The 19,572-nt window shown below is 48.3% G+C and overlaps 1 protein-coding gene across 2 annotated transcripts in view; it reads right to left on the bottom strand.

The window, feature by feature from the left end:
• FAM20A (FAM20A golgi associated secretory pathway pseudokinase) overlaps positions 1-19,572 on the bottom strand; it is a 49,970-nt gene that overhangs the window by 22,287 nt on the left and 8,111 nt on the right. Inside the window, exon 1 of one of the 2 annotated variants that reach the window (XM_047757462.1) lies at positions 2,752-3,159. The exons of the other annotated variant lie outside the window; for it this stretch is intronic. Within the exon in view, the coding sequence (XP_047613418.1) occupies positions 2,752-2,756 (5 nt within the window). The 5' untranslated portion in view covers positions 2,757-3,159. Of the gene's footprint in view, positions 1-2,751; positions 3,160-19,572 lie in introns of those variants that run through there. 2 annotated transcript variants of the gene reach the window in all.

The following is a 19,572-nucleotide window of genomic DNA, read 5'->3' as shown; positions in this document are numbered from 1 at the left end:
ATCTCATCCACCTCCCGGGCTCCAAGCAGGACCGTGAAGCCGGCTCCCCATGTCCACCATTACCAGGGACATAAAAAACCCAATCTCATCCTCTATGAGAGTCAACGTGATAGGGCCTTTCTCAATAATCTTCATGATCATGCAATGGCTAATTAAGCCTTTGTTTATTGCCAGACTAAAGGAAAGTTTTTTGTTTTTTTTTTAACCCACCTTAAATCTCTTCCTTGGCATGCCTGCAAGACCTCAGTCCATTGCAGGGGCGTCTTCACCTGGAGAACGCCTACAAGGACCACCTCGAATGCCCCCACCTCCAGCACAAACATTTCCTTGACTCTCCCACATAGAGAATAAACAGCACGAAAGCAAACCGCAAGGCCTGGTTTGGGTGACACGGATGGCAATGATAAAGCTCTATCCCTTACAGGGCTGAGGCGAGCATGCCAAAGAAGGCAGACGTTAACAAAGATGCTGAAGCTGAGCAAAAACGAACTGGGAGGGCAGTCATAGAAAAACAGAGTTCTGTGTCACAAAGACCCGGTCCTGCCTCGTACCAGCGGGATGACCTTGAGAACCGGGCTAGGTGCCACGGCCACACACACGGTATCTCAGGTGAACCTACAACCACCCCACGAGGTACGTATCCTCCAAATCTCCAACGGGCAAATGAAAAGACTGAGGACACCATGGCCTTAAAAAAGTAGTTCAAGCCTCCTGAGTCTTGGTTAATGAACTGCAGAAAATGGGGATACTGACGCCTACCTTACTCTATGTCTGAAGAATTTAAGAGTTTGGTGGTTGCCGTGAGGAAGGATCGAATGGGAGGTTGGGGGTAGTTGCTATAAGTTCTAATACACAGAGGGGCGACCAAGAAGATCTTACTGTGTAGCACATATGTGCAATGTCCTATGCATATTCCATGTCCTATGACAAACCATAATGGAAAAGAATATTTAAAAAGAATGTATGTGTATACGTATATATGTATGTATAACTGAACCACTTTGCCGTACAGCAGAAATTGACACAATATTGTAAAGCAACTATACTGCAATTATTTTTTTTTATTTTTATTTTTTTTTGTCTTTTTGCCATTTCTTGAGCTGCTCTTGCGGCATATGGAGGTTCCCAGGCTAGGGGTCAAATCAGAGCTGTAGCTGCCAGCCTATGCCAGAGCCACAGCAACGCAGGGATCCGAGCCACGTCTGCGACCTATACCACAGCTCACGGCAACGCTGGATCGTTAACCCACTGAGCAAGGCCAGGGATCGAACCTGCAACCTCATGGTTCCTAGTCGGATTCGTTAACCACTGCACCACGACGGGAACTCCCTATACTACAACTAAAAAAAAGAATTACGTATAGAAACTTCCAACAGCAGAGTAGGTGCTACTTTTAAATATTATCACTGCTGATAAAGACTAGCGGTCCGCTACATAGTAAGTGTTCAAAAACCACCAGCTCTGCAAGGCAGAGCAAAATCCCTCGGGACACCGCGTAAGCAGGAGAGCGACACCCAGGTCATACCGCTGCCCTGGACGCTGTCCTTCTCTCGCCTGGGCACGTCTGCGAGGTGGCGGATCAGCCAAAGGACCTGGGGATCACGCCAAAGCTTGTCTTCAGCCTCGCCGGGTGCTCAGTAAGCGGTAGTCACGTTATCTTTGAGGCACTGGGGAAAAATGCTTTCTCCATCTTTTGAAGGTTCAGGTAGGTCTTGGGACATGGAGCGGGGGGGTGGGAGCGTCGGGGAGGGGTGGGAAGCCTGGAGCTGGACACCTCAGCTGCTCCCAGCGGGTTAAGTGGGGTCTTCTTCTGGGCCGTGTGCAGGATGTGGACCCCGGCGTCCCCAGTCCCTCCTGGGATCCTGAGGGCAGAGCCCCTGGGGCGTGGCGCTAATGAGCCAGGTGCTGTGAACACAGCTGGAGGGGCGGGGAGCCAGCTGTGACTCAGAGGGTCCAGGGAGGATGAGGGAGGCTCGCAGAGGCGTGGGGGGGCCCCCACGCCCCTAGTCACTGACCCCGGGGCTTTGAGTCTGAAAAACCACCTCCATACCGCTCTTCCACTAGTCTGGTAGAAACAGAAGTGACAGGACTGACCCCCTCCCCTCACTTGGTTACAAGGTGTAGATACTACCATTCTATTTACAGCGTTCTTGTGGGTCAGGCCCTTGGGGGAGAATTTTGGCCCCAGGCCATGCAAATATCACCCACTAGTACTCCCCGGGGGCCGAAAGTGGAGAGGCCGGGGCTGTCTCAGGAGGGGACCTCGAGGCCTGCATCAACTCTTCTCCGAAACTAAGGAGCAAACTGTTCACTCCTAAGGTTACCCGGCTGCAAAATGCAAATCTCTTTGACTCCTGCACCTTCCAAAGCCTTTTTAAAACCTGTCCTTTCACCTCCACAACCTCTAAAATTTTCCCTTTTTTTTTTTTTCCCTCTTGCTGCCTGTGCCCACTTACCCCTCACCCCTGACCTGGAGCCCAGAATAATCTCCTAATGGAGGTTCACATGTGGTATTCACATTCATTCGGCCCCCTCTCCACTCTGGGCCCTGATCCCTGCCAAAAGTATCTCGAAAGCACAGCTCTAAGCATATGTCTTCCTCCTGCAAAATCCTCCGCTCTGTGCTCGCTGCCCGTGGAATCTGCTCCAAACTCCTGACTCTAGCATCTCCTCCTCCTAGAGCCTTCTGATGCTTTCTAGTCTTTTCCCACCAGAACCCTCCTTCCTAAGCTCCCAGCCTCTCCTCCCTACCTCATGCTCGTCTTCCTTTGGCAGGTCTTCTACGTCTCCATCTTCAGGGCCAGACTCTCAGGGACCGTCTCCTCTGAAGCCTTTCCAATTCTCCAGCTGCAAACACTCATCTCTCTCACTCCTTCTATTTCTTCTATTGTGCTATTTCTATTTCTTCTATTGTTCTTGCCATAAGTAACAGAGACTCAATAAATCTTTGTGGCGTGAATGAATGTGCTCCTTATCTCACCCACAGTGAGGGCGCAGCTCTGTAAGAACCTCTCTGTCTTTTTCTGGAAAGACGCTTAATGGGAATCTCAGGCTCACTCAAGAGGAGTTGACGGGCATGCTTTTTGCATAGCGTATGTTTGCTATCACGCTGAAGTTTCTAGAAATCCTGCCTGCCATCCTTCCTGATTTCTAACTGTATCATCTCTTCAATTTTCCAGTTCTCCTGCGTCAGCACAGACTGGACTGATGCTGGGGAATTAACTTCCGTCCTTTCGGCTGAAATAACTAGTCTCTTTGGCATCTGGACACCAGTTCTCTGCCAAAAGCGAGGATGCCAAGCCCTCTTGAGCACAGCTATTTAAACAGCATGCCTTCAAATTTGTATTTTGCTACGGTCACTGGTTATGAAGCTGTCAGGAGAAACGGCATGCTCTCTGCTGTAAGAGCTCACCCTTGGGAAGGAATTTGGTGATAATCCATTCATTAGTGTCTAATTGGTGGACCCCCTGCTCATTTTCTGGAGCTGTTCATTCCTGGGCATTTCTAGGAGATGCTGCGCCAGATGGGGAGGTATGATGGGGCACCCTGGACCCCACCACCTGGCTTAGGATGGATGATCTTGGAGGTTCGTGGTGCCCTGGCCACCTGCCCCTGGGGTCCTGAACAGTTGGAGGCAGCTGGGAATAGGGCTGTCAGGCACGCAGACACAGTTCTCTGTTGGAAACTAGTTTAGTGGTCATTGCGCTCGAGCATCGGGAGAGAGATGGAGCAACAGTGAAAGATTTCATAGCCTCGTGTTTTCTTCCCAACGAAGCTCTACATTTCTTAAAAACCTGCCTAAGATTTCTTTGGCATCTTCCTCAGCATTTGACAAAGTGCTCTCCATGCAGTAAATGTGCTATAAATAACTGATCCTTAGATGCCTGAACACTTCTCCTTCTGCAAAAACTCCATCAGACGCCAAAACACCAACCAGTATCAAAACTTGGCGGTGGGGCGGGGGTGGGGGGGAATCTCTTGAGCACGGGAATTGCACTAGAATTCTATCTCTGTTAGAATGGTACTCATAAGGTTACCTATTTACTTATTTATCATCTTACTCACTTTATGAATTTCCAAAAGCACCCTGCCATAAAGAAAATTACAAAAGCATTACAGCGAGTCCCTAAGGGACTTGGCTTTCGAACTAAATCTGTGCATCTGCTTGATGCATATGTCTGCTTCGATATTCTTATCCTTGACACTGGTCTTAGAAAGAACTTTTTCCTGAGTCGTTTGGATCCCGGTGGGGATGAGTTTGGAAAAATCCTCCTTTGTCTTGTCCCATGTCTCCTGTGAGCAAGAAGGATCCAGGTTTAGTGGGACCTGTCCCCTATACAATTTGGAAGACCATTTCTAAGAAAAAAGTACAAAACTGAGTACAAAATTAGGCACGAGAAGGACTATTACTTTGGAATGAGAAAAGCTACCAACAAATTCCTAGTGCCTTGAAGATCCAGATAGCTTTTTCAAAACCCTGAGATTTCATACTTCAACCTAGAAATACACCTGGATTGCCGCCTGCCTCCCCTCTTAGCTGGCTCCCCACCCCAAGCCCACCTCATTCTTCAGCTTCCAGCACCCACAGAGGGAGAAAGAAGCCCTGGGCTGAAGCTTTGTCAGCTTCATGGGAAAAGCCACCTCTGAAAAGCAATCATGCAATTCACAACCCGGAACTATTTCCTGGGTACCTGGTATGAACCTCACTGTCAGGCACATTATTTTAGGGAAGCCAGGGGCTTTATCTAAAGGACCACCTTTCTAAAAAATTAATTTATTTTTTAAATTGAAATGAGTTGATTTACAGTTGTGTTCATTTCTGTAGTACAGCAGAGTGATTCTGTTATACATATATATATATATATATACATACACACACAGTCTTTTAAAAATATTCTTTTCCATTATGGTTTATCATCAGACATTGAATATAGTTCCCTGTGCTATACAGTAGGCCTTGTTTATCATCCCATATATAACAGCTTACGTCTGCTAGCCCCCACCTCCCACTCCATCCCTTTCCCAGCCCCCTCCCCCTTGGCAACCACACACCTGGTCTCCTTGGTAGAGGACCTTCTGGATTCTCCCAGCCGGCACCTGAGGATAACTCAGAACAGCAGTACTGGCTGGAGGGACTGAGGCCAAGAAGGGACCTGGTTTTTCTGGTTCCCACGTGAATGGACTTTATTTCTGAGAGCTTTGTGTCCCTTCAGGCTGCAGGTTCTCACTACTGAATTACCTAGAACAGCCCACTCTCCTCAAATACACTCAGCAGACCGGGGGGCTCGCCATCAAAATCCTGTGGCTTTTTATAAACAGGCACAGGGTGCCAACAGACGTCTGCCCGCTGCGCCATCCTAGGTGCTCCAAGCGCACAGCCCCCGTTTCATCCCTGTCTCCTCCTCTGCCTCCCCATCTGTTTCCCTCTGTGCCTGGAGGTCCAGGGGAGATCCCAGACACTATGAGCCGCAACTGCCAGCCACCTCTCAGACCCCAAGGGGGTCCCCAGTCCCTCCTCACCTCCTCATCTCATTTCCCGGGACAGAAATGCATGCACCCCTGGGAGTCTGGCCTTCAGCCCTGAAGGAATATCCGCTTTGGTTGGATTTCGGGCTACAGCTTGATGGTTAGGGGTAGGTGACAGGTGACAATGGTGCTGTCTCTGTAAATCAGAGTCACCATTAGTGACGCACCTGAGAGAAGGGAGGGTAAGAGAGGCAGGTCTCTCGCGCACAGTCCTGGCTCTGCCACCCACAGCTGTGTGACCTAGGGCAGGTTATTTGACCTCTCTGTGCCTCTGAAAAATAGGGATAATAAATGTACTGCCTTATGGGAGTCTTAGTGAGGATGAATTAATAGTTGCTTAGTGAGTTATCACTGTGACCTCTGAGATTCCGTTTATATCGGGGGCTCCAGGCCTCATGCAGGTGGGGAGGGATGGAGGGCTGGGAAGGATTATTTGCGCTGATGCATCACTTCCCGCTTCTCTGAGTTCTGCCCGCTAGGATGAGACAAGCGCTCACGGCTGGGTTCCCTGGGATGGCCCTGGGGCAGGCTGGGTGATGGCTAGGACACACATATCCTAATCCTGGGACCTGTGAATGTTCCCTTCTCTGACCAAAGGGACTTGCGGGGATGATTAGGTTAGGGATCTGGGGATGGGGTGATGACCCTGCCTTATCTGGGTGGGCCCCCAATGTCATCACAAATATTCTCAGAAGACAGACCCTCGGGGTGGGAGACAGAGAGCAGGGGAGCAGGCAGTGTGGCCCAGAGTTTGACACTGGAGCAGGGTGGCCTGGAGCCACCAGAGGCTGAAGGAAGCAAGGAACGAATTTTCCCCTAGAGCCTCCATGTGGATTTCGGACTTCTGCCCTCCCAAAACGTAAGGGAATAGACTTCTGTTGGGACAAGCCACCCAGTGCGTGGGGATCTGTGACAGCAGCGCTAGGAAGCAAGTCCAAGCAGCCACTGCAGCCAAGCCGCTGATGGAGCTGATGAACCACAGCTGCTCCTGAGACCAAGTCCAAGGGCCGCGCCCCAAGGAACCAACTTCCCCTCCCAGGAGCTGTCCCTGGGGGAGCTGACAGGCGTCTCCATCCCATCCCAAGTTCTGGAATGCCGCCTACTGAACCCTTTCAATGGACCTGGCTGGCCGGTAAAACAAGCTGCTATGAACACATGGGAACTCCAGTGACAGGTGGCAATTGGGAGCTCGGCCAGCGCCTCCTCTCCGGCTGTCCGGCCGGCTCCTCACCCATCTCTGGCTTTGCCTGCCATGTGCTCTCCCTTGGAGTCCTCCCACGGACACAGGCTCCTGCCAGCACCTCCTGTACACACGCCACACGCACTGGCTCACAGCCCTTTACATGCAACCTGTGAGGCAGGAACGCGGTTGGCCTTGTCTTACAGATGAGGAGACTGCCTGGGGGAGTTGGGGAACTGCTTGAGCTAGCTCAAGGTCACCTGGCTGGTGAGCGGCAGCTGCAGAGCCGCTGTGTGAACCTGGCCAACTGGCCTCTGAGGTCAAGCGCCTCATCCCCACCTTCTCTGCCTTTCACCCTGTGGTCCATGCACTGCCCTCTCACGGCTCACAAGGAAGCGCTGAGCCCAGGCTCCCCTCTGACCCCCCAGGCTCCTCCCCTGGGACCCACAGGCGCGAGATGCAAGCAGGAGCTCCATCTGGATGGGGCAAGCATCGACGGACACTTGGGGATGGTCTCATGGAAGACGTTAATTAGGGGTAGCTGGGGACTGACTTAACTGACACAGAAACCCGAGCTAAAAATGAGGAATCCTAGGTCCTTACGACCCAAAAGGTGACCTTTCTTTTTTTTTTTTTCTTGATCTTAACAAAGTGGCCAGATTTGCCCATTTTGCTCAGCCCTTGTTGATTTTGTTCTCGCCTTTTCTATTTATTTATTTATTGTGCGGCCTGAGCCAGGCCAGGGATCTAACCTGCATCCTCACAGAGACAATGTCGGGTCCTTAAACTGCTGAGCCACAATGGGGACTCCTTTTTTAAATTTTTTTTTTTTTTTTAGGGCCACACCTGCAGCATATGGAAGTTCCCAGGCTAGGGGTTGAATCAGAGCTACAGCTGCTGACCTATATGACAGCCACAGCAATGCCAGATCTGAGCCACATCTTTGACCTACACCACAGCTCACGGCAATGCTGGATCCTTAACCCACTGAGTGAGGCCAGGGATCAAACCTGCGTCCTCATGGATGCTAGTCAGATTCATTTCCACAGCGGGAACACCCTGTTGCATTTTTTAGATTCCACATATAAGCGGTATCATAAGGTATTTGTCTTTCTTTGTTTGACTTTTTTTCACTTGGCATAATGCCCTCCAAGCCCATCCATGTTGCTGCAAAATGTCATTCTTTTTAATGGCTGAGTAGTATTCCATTCTATATCTATACCACATCTTCTTTATTCCTTTCTACGTTGATGGAGACATAGGTTATCTCCATGTCTTTGCTACTGTAAATAGACCTTACTGATTCTAGATGACCTAACAGAGTGAGACAGATGCCTATGGCACTAAGAGGGACATTCCCAGAGCTGGGACTATGACCTCAGTGAGAAACCTGCATCTCTACTCTGGCAATGATTTCCAGACCTATTGCCGAAGATGAGAGTAGCTTGGACTCCCTGGGGAAGATGGCAGGAGCAATTCCTGGTTTAAGGGACCTCTGGGTCGAGACAGGGAACTAGCAGATACCTCCTGGTGGGGCTGAGTTTCCCAGATTTGGTCTGGGGCACAGAGCTTAGCACCCAAAAGACTGACAAACCTCACCTGCTCCACGCAAATTGAAATCAGAAAGAGCTGCAAACTCTAACTTTTCTGGGAGAGTCACAGTTCCATAAAGACAGTAAAGGCTCTGAGAAGTCCTGCAGTCAGGCCTCCCGTTCAGAGTGCACTTCCTAAACCCTTTCTTTACATAGCACACGATGACCTCTTCTGGCTTATTCCTAACACATTTTGGGAAACATTAAATGTTAACACTTCACCTCAATTTCACCATGATGTGATGACTCCCAGGTCCCAGAGCCGGGAGCTATATTTTTCCAAAGAATACCGCCTCCACGGTGTAGACTGGAGATTCCCAACTAAAGGCAGTTTCACCTCTCAGGGTTGGCTATATTTAGACATTTTTGCATCATAGTTGGTTGGGGAAGTCCTCAGGGATGCTGCTAAACATTCTATAATGTATGGCGTCATTGAATACTATTTTATTTAATTTTCTGTTGAGTTAGCACAACAGAAAATTATCTGCCCCAAATGCCAGGAGTGCTGAGGCTGAGAAACCCTGGGCTGGAGCCACAGAATCATGAGCAAATAAAGCACTTAATCCTCTGATAATGACCTGAAAATTGCTCTGATGGATTCTGGACTCTGGACAATTTAATACTTTCCATAGACAGCATAAAAGCCTTCCTCAGGGTCTCCTACACTCCTCCTATGTCTTCTGCACAGCAAAAACTTTAAACGTTATTTAATTGTTTAACGAAAAATGGGAGTCAGCAGTGATTTAGCTGTCGGGCTTAGACCAACCTAACGAGCACGTTGATAAAATACCAACACACGCTTTACTTGCGAAAGATGCAATATTGAACCGCCGAAATGTCATAGCTTGGGCTCTTTTCATCCTCCAGCTGTACACTCTAAAGTAAATAAATATGTTTCTCACACGCACGGTTAACAAATGGCAGTGACACTGGATGGTTATGGGTCCTCTTTCTCCTCCACCATTGTCCTGAGCACAGAAAACAGAAATTCGGTCTAAAGACAGGACTCAGAGTGGACTAAGAAAAAGGAGGAGTCTGACAAATCCAGACACTGCATCCTTTCATAATCTAAGGGTGACCAGAATATGCTCTTCTTCAAAAGTGTTTGAGCCTTGGAGTTCCCGTCGTAGCTCAGTGGTTAACGAATCTGACTAGGAACCATGAGGTTGCAGGTTCGATCCCTGGCCTTGCTTAGTGGGTTAAAGATCTGGTGTTGCCATGAGCTGTGGTGTAGGTTGCAGACACGGCTCGGATCCCACGTTACTGCGGCTCTGGTGTAGGCTGGTGGCTGCAGCTCTGATTCGACCCCTAGCCTGGGAATCTCCATATGCTGCAGGACAGGCCCTAGGAAAGGCAAAAAGACCCCCCCCCCCCAAAAAAAAAGTGTTTGAGCCTCGCCTTGCTCCCTGTCACACAGACATGGGCATCTGAAGGACAAGGGGCTGACTGCAGGGTGTTTAGGCTGGGGGCACATATTTTCATGGTTCATAGACAAGTTTCCTTGTGGCTTCCCCACAGATTAAATTCTTTCAAGCCCTTGGCCTGTGCACCGGTGCTAATTTGCATGATACGATTTTTTCCATCTGATTTACACACTGAGAGGATAACTGCAGAGTTTGGCCTCTTTTCCTCCTCAGCATGAGAAGTCACCCGTGGGGAAGGATAATTTATTGAGATATTAATGTGTTTTTTGTTCTTGTGGAATTTTACCCAAGGTGGCCAGACCTTGTGTTTCCTTGTCTTAGAGAATGTTTGTGATTCAGCATCACGTAGAAGTTGAGACAGGCTTCCCCCTTCCTCCTCTGGTTTAAATTTTTTTTTTGTTTTTTGTAAAGCCTAAACTTGGGGAAGAGATAGGCAAGAAAGGGATGGAGGTGGGCCAGATAGTGGGAGGTGCTGACAGAAGCATAGATTTTGAGGAATGCATGCACGCCTGGGAAGGTGCATTTTAGGCACCACAAACCCATCTCAGAAAATAATGCTGTGCTTGAGCTTGGCCTAGAAGCAACACTGCCACCCTCCAGCATGAGACCAGCTGGCCTGGAGAGTCTTCCCTAAATGTTCCATTACCTAAGACCCTGAGGACATGCCCCAACACTAGGGGACTTGGGGAAAGGAATTCCAGTGATAACTGAGCTTGAATTTCCAACCAACCTAGTAGGAAGGGGGGCTTAGAGTCCCATTTGCTGTGATTCTAGAGAGAGAAATAAATCCTTTTTTACCCTTGAATATGTAGAGCAGAGTCAGGTTCTAAAGAGTAACAATTTTGGTCCTGCCATCTTGGTGGTTTAACACAGGAAAGGTTTATTTCTCACTCATGCTACTTGTCTAATGAAGGTCAGCAGGGATTCTGCTCCACAGAGTGACTCAGGAATCACCTTGATAGACACATCAAGATCCCAGGATGGGGCCTTCAGAGTCAGCAGGGCTAGAAAAGGCGGGAACTTGAGGGTTAAGTACTGGTTCTTGAATGCTCTGGCTGGGAAGTGATGTAGATGATATATTTTATTTATTTATTTATTTATTTACTTTTTTTAGGGCCTTGCCTGCAGTATATGGAGGTTCCCAGGCTAGGGGTCTAATCAGAGCTACAGCTATGGGCCTACAACACAGCCACAGCAATGCCAGATCCGAGCCATGTCTGCAACCCACACCACAGCTCACAGCAATGCCAGATCCTTAACCCACTGAGTGAAGCCAGGGATTGAACCTGCAACCTCATGGTTCCTAACCAAATTTGTTTCCCCTGCACCATGACAGGAACTCTGATGTAGATGATTTTAACGCACATCTCATGGGCTAGAACTAACTGCCAGGGGGCTGGGACACCCTGGGGGAACACATGGATTTTGGGGCCTCTGCCATAGCCTTGTAGCACTTATTTAACTTAGGATGCATCTTTTTATTTCATACTCTTTGTTTTCTTTTTAGGGCAACACCTGCAGCATATGGAAATTCCCAGACTAGGAGTTGAATTGGAGCTGCAGCTACACCACAGCCACAGCAACACCAGATCTGAGGTGTATCTGCAATCTACGCTGAAGTGTGCCGCAATGAGGGATCACTAACCCATTGAGCAAGGCCGGGGATTGAACCCGCATCCTCATGCACACTATGTCAGGTTCATAACCCACGGAGCCACAACAGCTCTCTCTACCTACTACTCTTCCTATTTGCATCACAAATGTATTTGGAGGGGTCCCTTTCCCTGTATTGTCTCACTCTAGCCCCCTCCAACCTGGTGACCAGATCATCCTTCCAGTTCACCAAGGAGGAAATGAAGGTCTACTTGGTGGAAGTAACACCAGGTAAGGGGAAAAGCAGAAGCTAAGAGCCAGGGCTTCTGATCTCAGTCTTTTCTGCTCTTCCCCAGGGGCTGCAGAGAACGTGAGGCTTTGTCAAGGACTTATTTAGAAAGGTGGTGGAAACTCCTTAAAAATCAGGATGGCAGTGGTGGGTGGAGATGGAAACACAGAACCTGCTTATCTGTTTCCTGTTGGGAAAGTAATAACTGTACCAAGTTTTCAGTGAGATTTTTGCCACATGGGCTTATTTCCCGACACAAACCTCTTCCTTTCCGTTTGAAATACGATCACTTCCTCCTCCTCCTCGGGAGCTGTGTCGCAACAGACCACTCCTTTTCCCTCTGGGGTTAACTGGGTCCCCAAGCCCATCCTGACCTCTGAGTCACAGCTCTGGCTCAGCAGCTAGGACCTACCCGGAGATAAGGGCTTCTGAGCTGGCGTGGATGGCATGAGGGGGACCAGAAGGCAAAGGGGGACACCATAGGTGTGGGAACCAGGTGGACCTTGGTCCCTGTGAACAGAAATCAGATGGAAGAGGAACGTGACCCCCCCAAAGGCTCTACAGTCTGAATAATAATAAGGAAAATAGTTCACGCTCACCTATAGCACTTACACTGCGCCAAGCATGATTTAAGCACTTTGTAAATTTTTTCTTTTTACATGTGCACCCGCAGCATATGGAAGTTCTCAGGATAGGGGTCAAATCGGAGCTACACCTGAGGCCAACACCTCAGTCACAGCAACACTACCTCCGAGGCACATCTGCGAGCTACACCACACCTTGCAGCAACACTGGATCCTTAACCTACTGAGTGAGACCAGGGATCGAACCCGCAACCTCACAGAGACCATGTCGGGTCCTTAACTGCCTGAGCCACAATGAGAATTCTGCGCTTTGCAATTTTAACTAATTGAAACGCCTCACAGAAACTCCTTATAAATAAAGTATTATTGCTGCAACCGCTATTTTAAAGATGTGGGAGCCAGATAAAGGCAGCACAAAGCAACTGCCCAAAGTCGCCCTGCAAGAAGTGGCAGAGTCATGATTAAACCCAAGCCTGAAATCAGAATACGGGTGAGAGATTCTACCAATCATGTTTTAACCCTCTGACTATAAAAACACAACATTTTTTTTTTTAGTATAAAAATTAAAAAAAAAAGGTCTACAGTGTATAAGGATGATTGGGCTATTTTAAACGCTTTTGAGGCTTATGGACAGTTTCCTCTCCAGAAAGGTCACAGCAGCCTACCCCTCCAGAGCAGCAGGATGGAAGCAGCTCTGCTTGGCCCGTCCCGTCCCGGGCCTCAAAGGGTTGGGACTCTGAGAGCACCGCCCACTATGCTTCCAGCCCTCAAATCGCACCTTGGATTCATTTCCTGGTCCCGATCTAAGACAGGAGGCCAAGTGAACGGGAAGGTTGAACCTCTGCCTTTGCAACCGAGTTTCCTGTGTAACGGAGCTTGTCTGAGCTCAGCGCTCATCCGAAGACGGGGTAGTCATTGCAGAGCCTCTCCGATGGGGTTGTTCGGAGGATTCAAGGAGATGGCGCCTCCTCCTGCAGGCTTGGTGCTGAGCGAGAGGGTCAGCCGTGGTCCACGCCACCCACTCACCAGAGGCAAGGTCACAAGGGGAAAGGGTCTCCGGGAGCGGAGATCAGCCTGTTTAACTGGCTGATAAATGCTTGCAAGGAAGGGAAGGGGAGGGGGAGGGGAGGGGAAGGCAGGCTTCCGTCAATTCAGGGGTGTGTGTAATTTCTGAAATAGGGAGTCTAACTGGAGACTGGCCCAGGTCTGCTTTTCTCCCTGAAGCACGCTCTAGGTATTTGACGTCGAAGTGACTGTGCAGAGATCAATAGTGTCTTTTCTCTCTGGAAGCAGCCGGTATAATTAGGCCAGGCAGGCTGGGGGCTGCACGGGTGTTTCTCCCCGGCATCTGGGAACTGTGAATGCTGCTTCCTCCTCCTCCTCTTCCATCTAGGCAGGCATCAAACATTAATGAATAAGAGTGGCTATTGATGGGTATCAAATAATCCATACGGAACATCAAAGAATAACCAGCCAGTGATCCTGGACCTACTGGGGACCCAGGGCTGTAGAGCCAGGCCCCCTTCTCCGTATGTGACACCCGTAACCTCACTCTGCCCTCTTGGAGCCCCTTAGGGTAGGCGTTACCACCTACTTTACAGAGCAGGAAACTGAGGCTGGAGGAAATGAGCCTCAGATCTCTCAATGCTTACAGAGCAGACTCAGGATTTAAACCCACAACTGCCTAACCACAGAGCCTCTGAAGTCCTCTTCTAGTCATTCAATTACCAAACATTTATTCAACACCTGTTAAGAACAAGCACCACTTTGGACACTGGGATGACACTGCCAAAGAAGCAAACTAGTATTCGTCCTGTTCGTTTCCCACAGCTGCCCTCACAAATGACCTTGAACACGGTGGCTTTACAGAAATTGATTTTTGGAGTCCTGGAGTCCACCAGTTGGAAATCACGGTGCCAGCAAGGCCGTGCTCCTTCTGCGGGGCTCCGTGGGAGAATGAATGCTTTGCTTCTTCCAGCTCCAGGGGCTGCTGGCATTCCTTGGCTTGTGACCACATCCCTCCTGTCTCTGCCTTCTGGGTCACAGCGTCTCCTCCTTTTGTGTCTGTGTCTCATCTCACTCTGCTTTTCTTTCATAAGGACACCTGTCATAGGATTTAGGGCACACCCAGATAGTCCAGCCTGATCGCCCACATCTCATGATTCAACTTCATTACAAAGAGATTCTGCAAAGAGATTTTTTTCCCCCAGATAGGATAACTGGTGTCACGTTCTAAGGATCAGGGTGTGGCTACATCCATTCCATTCAATACATCCTTAAAAAGCTTTCAATCTAGGGAGGATATACGCTAAGCATATTGATCAATAAAAGAGTATTAAGTCATGTCAAGGGCTCTGGTGAAAATAAAGCAGAGCTGGTAAAGGAGGGACCCTTTTAGGTTGGAGGGACAGGAAAGATTTCTCTGTATGGGCAGTTTTGCAAGTTGACCTGAAGGATAAGAAAGAGTCTGCTGATCATCTCTGGGGAGGGGGCAAGTGTCCTGGCCCATCTTCTTGTTTATTTATACCTTAATGAGTAAGTACTTGGGAGTGAGGTAGGCACAGCGCCCCCTGACAGGAAAGCGAGGAAGAAGCACTTTTCATACATGCAGATAAAGTGGTTTTACTGTCAACCAATTATATGAAGCCTAAACAGACCGCTAGCTCTGCCCCTGCCAGAAAGAAGGGCTGCAGATCAGTTGCTATAAATCCAAGCTCATCATTTTCAGCCGACCTCCCCAGACCTCTCAGTGGATCTACAGCTAATAACAGAACGGAACGCCACCTCACTCAGGTAACTGGGGTGTACATTTTGCAATGAGTTTAACCCTGAGGGGCCATTGGTAAGTGCCAATGCTCAGATTAGCCACCCAAGGGTTGCTGTATTGATGGTCCTTTTCACCTAAGGTGGGCATCAGCTTATAATCTATTTTAGTACTTTTCTAGCCCAATATTTTGCAGTCACATACAGTTCTGATGTATTGATTAGCTGTCAGCTCACCTGTCATAGCAGATCCCAAAGCACTGTCTTGTGGAGAATCCAGCCTGCCCTCAGCCCTTCAGCTCCTCTCTGGACAGAGTCGGCAGCTTGGGTTCACTCACCTATCCCTTTGGACTCCCTGACCTTCATAAAGAGCCTTTGTTCCTACCTCAAGTTCAGTTAATTACCAGATCTATTTCTCTGTCCTGAATGACAACCTTGACAAGCCACCCTGCAGGCACTGCCAGGGGTTTCATCCTAAATGCACTGTCATTCCTCGTGTATCCCAAGCTATAGCAGAGAGAAAAAAAAAGCTGTTGTGTAAATGATAAAATACTCCTTTTATATAAATAAATCCTTTTTTTTTTTGCCTTTCGTCCTTTTTTAGGGCCACACAAGCGGCATATGGAGGTTCCCAGGCTAGGGGTCTAATCGGAGCTGTAGCTGCCAGCCACAGCAACGCCAGACCCGAGCCTTGTCTGCGACCCACACCACAGCTCACGGCAACGCCAGATCCTCAACCCACTGAGTGAGGCCAGGGATTGAACCTGCAACCTCATGGTTCCTAGTTGGATTCGTTTCCACTGAGCCACGAAGGGAACGCCTAAATAAATCTTTTATGTTAATCTTTTATGGGAATGACAAAACGATCTTTCTATTAAAAAATAAAATGGCAACTGTATGGCCTTTGTATTTGTAAGGAGACTGTAGTGTAGTGGCTGCATGGAGCTTCCCCAAAAGATATGTCTGTGACCTAATCTCCAAAACCTGTGAATGTGACTTTATTCGGAAAAAGAGTGTGTGCAGCGGTAACTAGGGATCTGGAGACGAGATTGTCTTGGATTATCCAGGTGAGTCCTAAACCCAATGACATGTGTCCTTATAGGAGAGAGACACAGGGAGGGGAGCAGAAGACAGAGACACACAGAGACAGAAGAGGAGGTGACATGATTAAGGAGGCAGAGACTAGAGTGATGCAGCCATAAGCCAAGGGATGCTGGCAGCCCTTACGAGTTGGAAGAGGCACAGGATGCATTCTCAAGTGTAGCCTCTAGAGGGCGTGCTGCCCTCTGCCACACCTCGATTTCTGATTTCAGCCTCCAGCGCCCTGAAAGAATAAATTTACCTTGCTTTGAGCCCCCAGCAGGGACTTTAAGCAGCGGCAATTTGTCACCGCAGCCCTAGGAAACAAACACAGTGACTGAATTCCCTTTTCAGAACCTGGTCAGGAAATGCCCAGAGATCTGATGGCTTAAAGACTATAGACTTCCAGCTTCCTAGAAGTGGGATGTCTCAGGCACCCAGCTGTTGCCCTGCAGCTCCTAAAAGGTTCTCTGACAAGGAGTCCAAGCCACTGAGGCAGAAAAGTCTGTGGTATAAAAGCCATCCTTGATGGAATACTTAATTTTCTGACAGCAAATAACACTAAAACATCTTAGTTCCTCAGCATTATGATATAATCACAGAATGATTGCGATTGTCATTAAGTGTGGAGCCTGGATTTTCCCGTGTTGCTTTTTTTTTTTTTGTCTTTTTGCCATTTCTAGGGCTGTTCCCACAGCATATGGAAGTTCCCAGGCTAGGGGTCTAATCAGAGCTATAGCCGCCGGCCTACACCACAGCCACAGCAACTCAGGATCTGAGCCACGGCTGCGACCTACACCATAGCTCACGGCAATGCCAGATCCTTAACCCACTGAGCAAGGCCAGGGATCGAACTGGCAACCTCATCGTTCCTGGTTGGATTCGTTAACCACCGAGCCACGACGGGAACTCCCTCCCCTGTGTTGCTTTGAGGCCATGGAATATGGCACCCAGGGAGTTCTTGTCCATTTCAGTGGCATGTTATCTGAGAGGTCTGGCCTCTGAGGGTCTCATGACAAGCAGCACTTGTGGCTCCTGACAAGTTTTTTCATCAGGGGTTGTACATGGAGTTCACTGGACAACTGAAGCCTCACCACCCTGGGGGGATGCCAGGGGCTGCTGCTTTATAATAAAATACAGACCGACTGGACGTCTTTCCATGGGAATATGCAGGTCAACCTCTTACTGGCAGTAAAGACCACATTTTTTCAGTAATGAACTAATTACAGACTGTTTAAGGGAGCTTCGGGAACTTGAAAGGACTCTGCATATCCATGGTGTTAACCATATGAACATTTACCACTAGGGTTCAGAGTGACCTGTTAGGAAACCAAAGCAAAGAGTCCACAGGGCCTAAAAGAGCTCTCTCTCCCTCTCTCTCTCTTTTTTTTTTTTTTTTGGTTGTTTGTCCTTTTAGGGCTGCTCCCGAGGCATATGGAGGTTTCCAGGCTAGGGGTCTAATCAGAGCTATAGCCGCCAGCCTACCCCAGAGCCACAGCAACACCAGATCTGAGCTGTGTCTGCGACCTACACCATAGCTCATGGCAACGCCGGATCCTTAACCCACTGAGTGAGGCCAGGGATCGAACCTGCAACCTCAAGGTTCCCAGTCGGATTTGTTTCTGCTGCGCCATGATGGGAACTCTCTAATGCTCAACGGATCATAAGCACTGGCCAAGCCATGGAGGGGGGATAGTTCTCAGAGAGCAAAGACTGCTCTCATTAGTGATAATAACTGAGAATGGGGGCAAGGGGAGCAGGAAGCTTGGGTTTTAGACACATCAATTTTTGAGAAAAGAAGAAAAGAAGTCCACTCTATCACTGTATATAAATCAGTGGTTTTCAAGTATTTTTCCAATAGAAATCTTACACAGACTCCCCAGTGTATAAAATAGTTTATTGCTATAAAATCAAATCTACATGGTCAAATATGAAAAATCATTTTTAAAAGTTAATAAGAACAAGAGGGGTAATAGGATTATGAGATCTAGCACTTAAAATCAAGAGGATTAGAGGACAGGAATAGTCTTATTTCAGTACCCAATTAATTTCTGCGAATTAATTTGAAAGCAGAGTATAAACAGTCCTGATAAATACATAAGTAGTTGGGACAGGAAACAGTCTTTAGCAGCTCACCTTCCAATCTCAGGATACTCCTCGATGAAACAAAAGTGGGAGGAGAAGCCATCTGTCTACACAAGTTATCACTGACATTGATCTCAATGTCCTACGAGCGCAAATGAGCGGTTTTCTCATATGGCGTCAAAATCACCTCAAAGTATATGCTTTCCGAATGTAATCCATCATTTGCAGAGCCTGGGAAACACCTCCAGGAACCGTGGACACTCATGAAACCCACTTGAAGAATGCTTGTCCATAGTTTCACTGTGACGGACTTGGAAGAATCAGTCCTGGTTGAGGATGGGCGAGGCTTGGAAAACAGCTGCAGGAGTCTTCAGGGACCACAGACTCACCCTTTTCATTTCCAAAGGAAGAACCTAAGTGAGCCTAAAGAAGGCACGTGCTTCCCTTGAGGGTGAACACACAGGTATCTTGGCTCTCAGTGGAGCTGACAGGAGAAAGAGACAGGAGCCCATTAATGGGCCCACATCGATTTCCTCTTTCCGCCTCCATGAAGAGAGCATGGTCGATTTAAGAGAAAGCCCAAACAAATAAAGACTCCTATCCTCTTGCCAGAATTTTAATGGTTGGTGTAAAAGTTCTACTGATATTAAGACAGTTATGAATGAACTTGTTTTTAAAAAACCACAGTAGAACTCCAGAATAGGGATTACAGGAGTTAGACTGCAGCAGGCATAAATTGGGAAACTTTCTAGCATCACTCTGGTCACAGAAGCTCTTCTAGGTCACTTGAGGTCTGGGCACCCAGCCGGGTTTGGGGGAACTGCTCTTCCCAACAGGAGCCACGTAGCTTGAATGAAGAGTTCCACAGAGAGTTTCCAATGACTCCGCCCCGCCCCAGCATCAGTGATTGGTTGAGGCGTGGGCGTGGGCCTCGAAACTGGACCAGTCATAATCCTGTACAGTCTAGCTGTATTCCCAGACTTGACCAATCCGCATCTTGACGCAGAATCTTTCTTTTTGGGAAATCCGAGAAGCCCTTTTCTCCTTCTGGGCCCAGGGCTGTCGGGAAGGATTAAGACAGGCAGATAAACTAAGCATAGGGAGAGTAGAGACAGATGACTGAGTTCTGGTTCCTTGATTTTCTCCATTTCCTTTCTTGCTTGCGCTGATGGGAGTTGGGTTTCTGTCCCTTGAAATCAAAGTATCTGACCAAAGAGCATTGGCAACACTTTGCACACATAATGTACTCTTTCCTATGAAAATAAATATATGCACAGAATGCAAAGTATGCATCAAACTTAAGGGAAGTTGAACTTAGTAAGATCCTCTGACCTCAGTTTAAAAAAACAAACAAACAAACAAAAAACTGCGATGAAGCAGTGGTTGATAAGCGTCTTAATTTGATTATGAAATTGTGACCGGTCAATCTGACTTTCTCTAATATCTTTCAGTGCTC

The sequence above is a fragment of the Phacochoerus africanus genome, chromosome 14 (genome assembly GCF_016906955.1).
Source record: "Phacochoerus africanus isolate WHEZ1 chromosome 14, ROS_Pafr_v1, whole genome shotgun sequence".
In the NCBI taxonomy this organism is placed as follows: Eukaryota; Metazoa; Chordata; class Mammalia; order Artiodactyla; family Suidae; genus Phacochoerus; species Phacochoerus africanus.
This window is presented reverse-complemented; position numbering and strand designations above follow the sequence as displayed.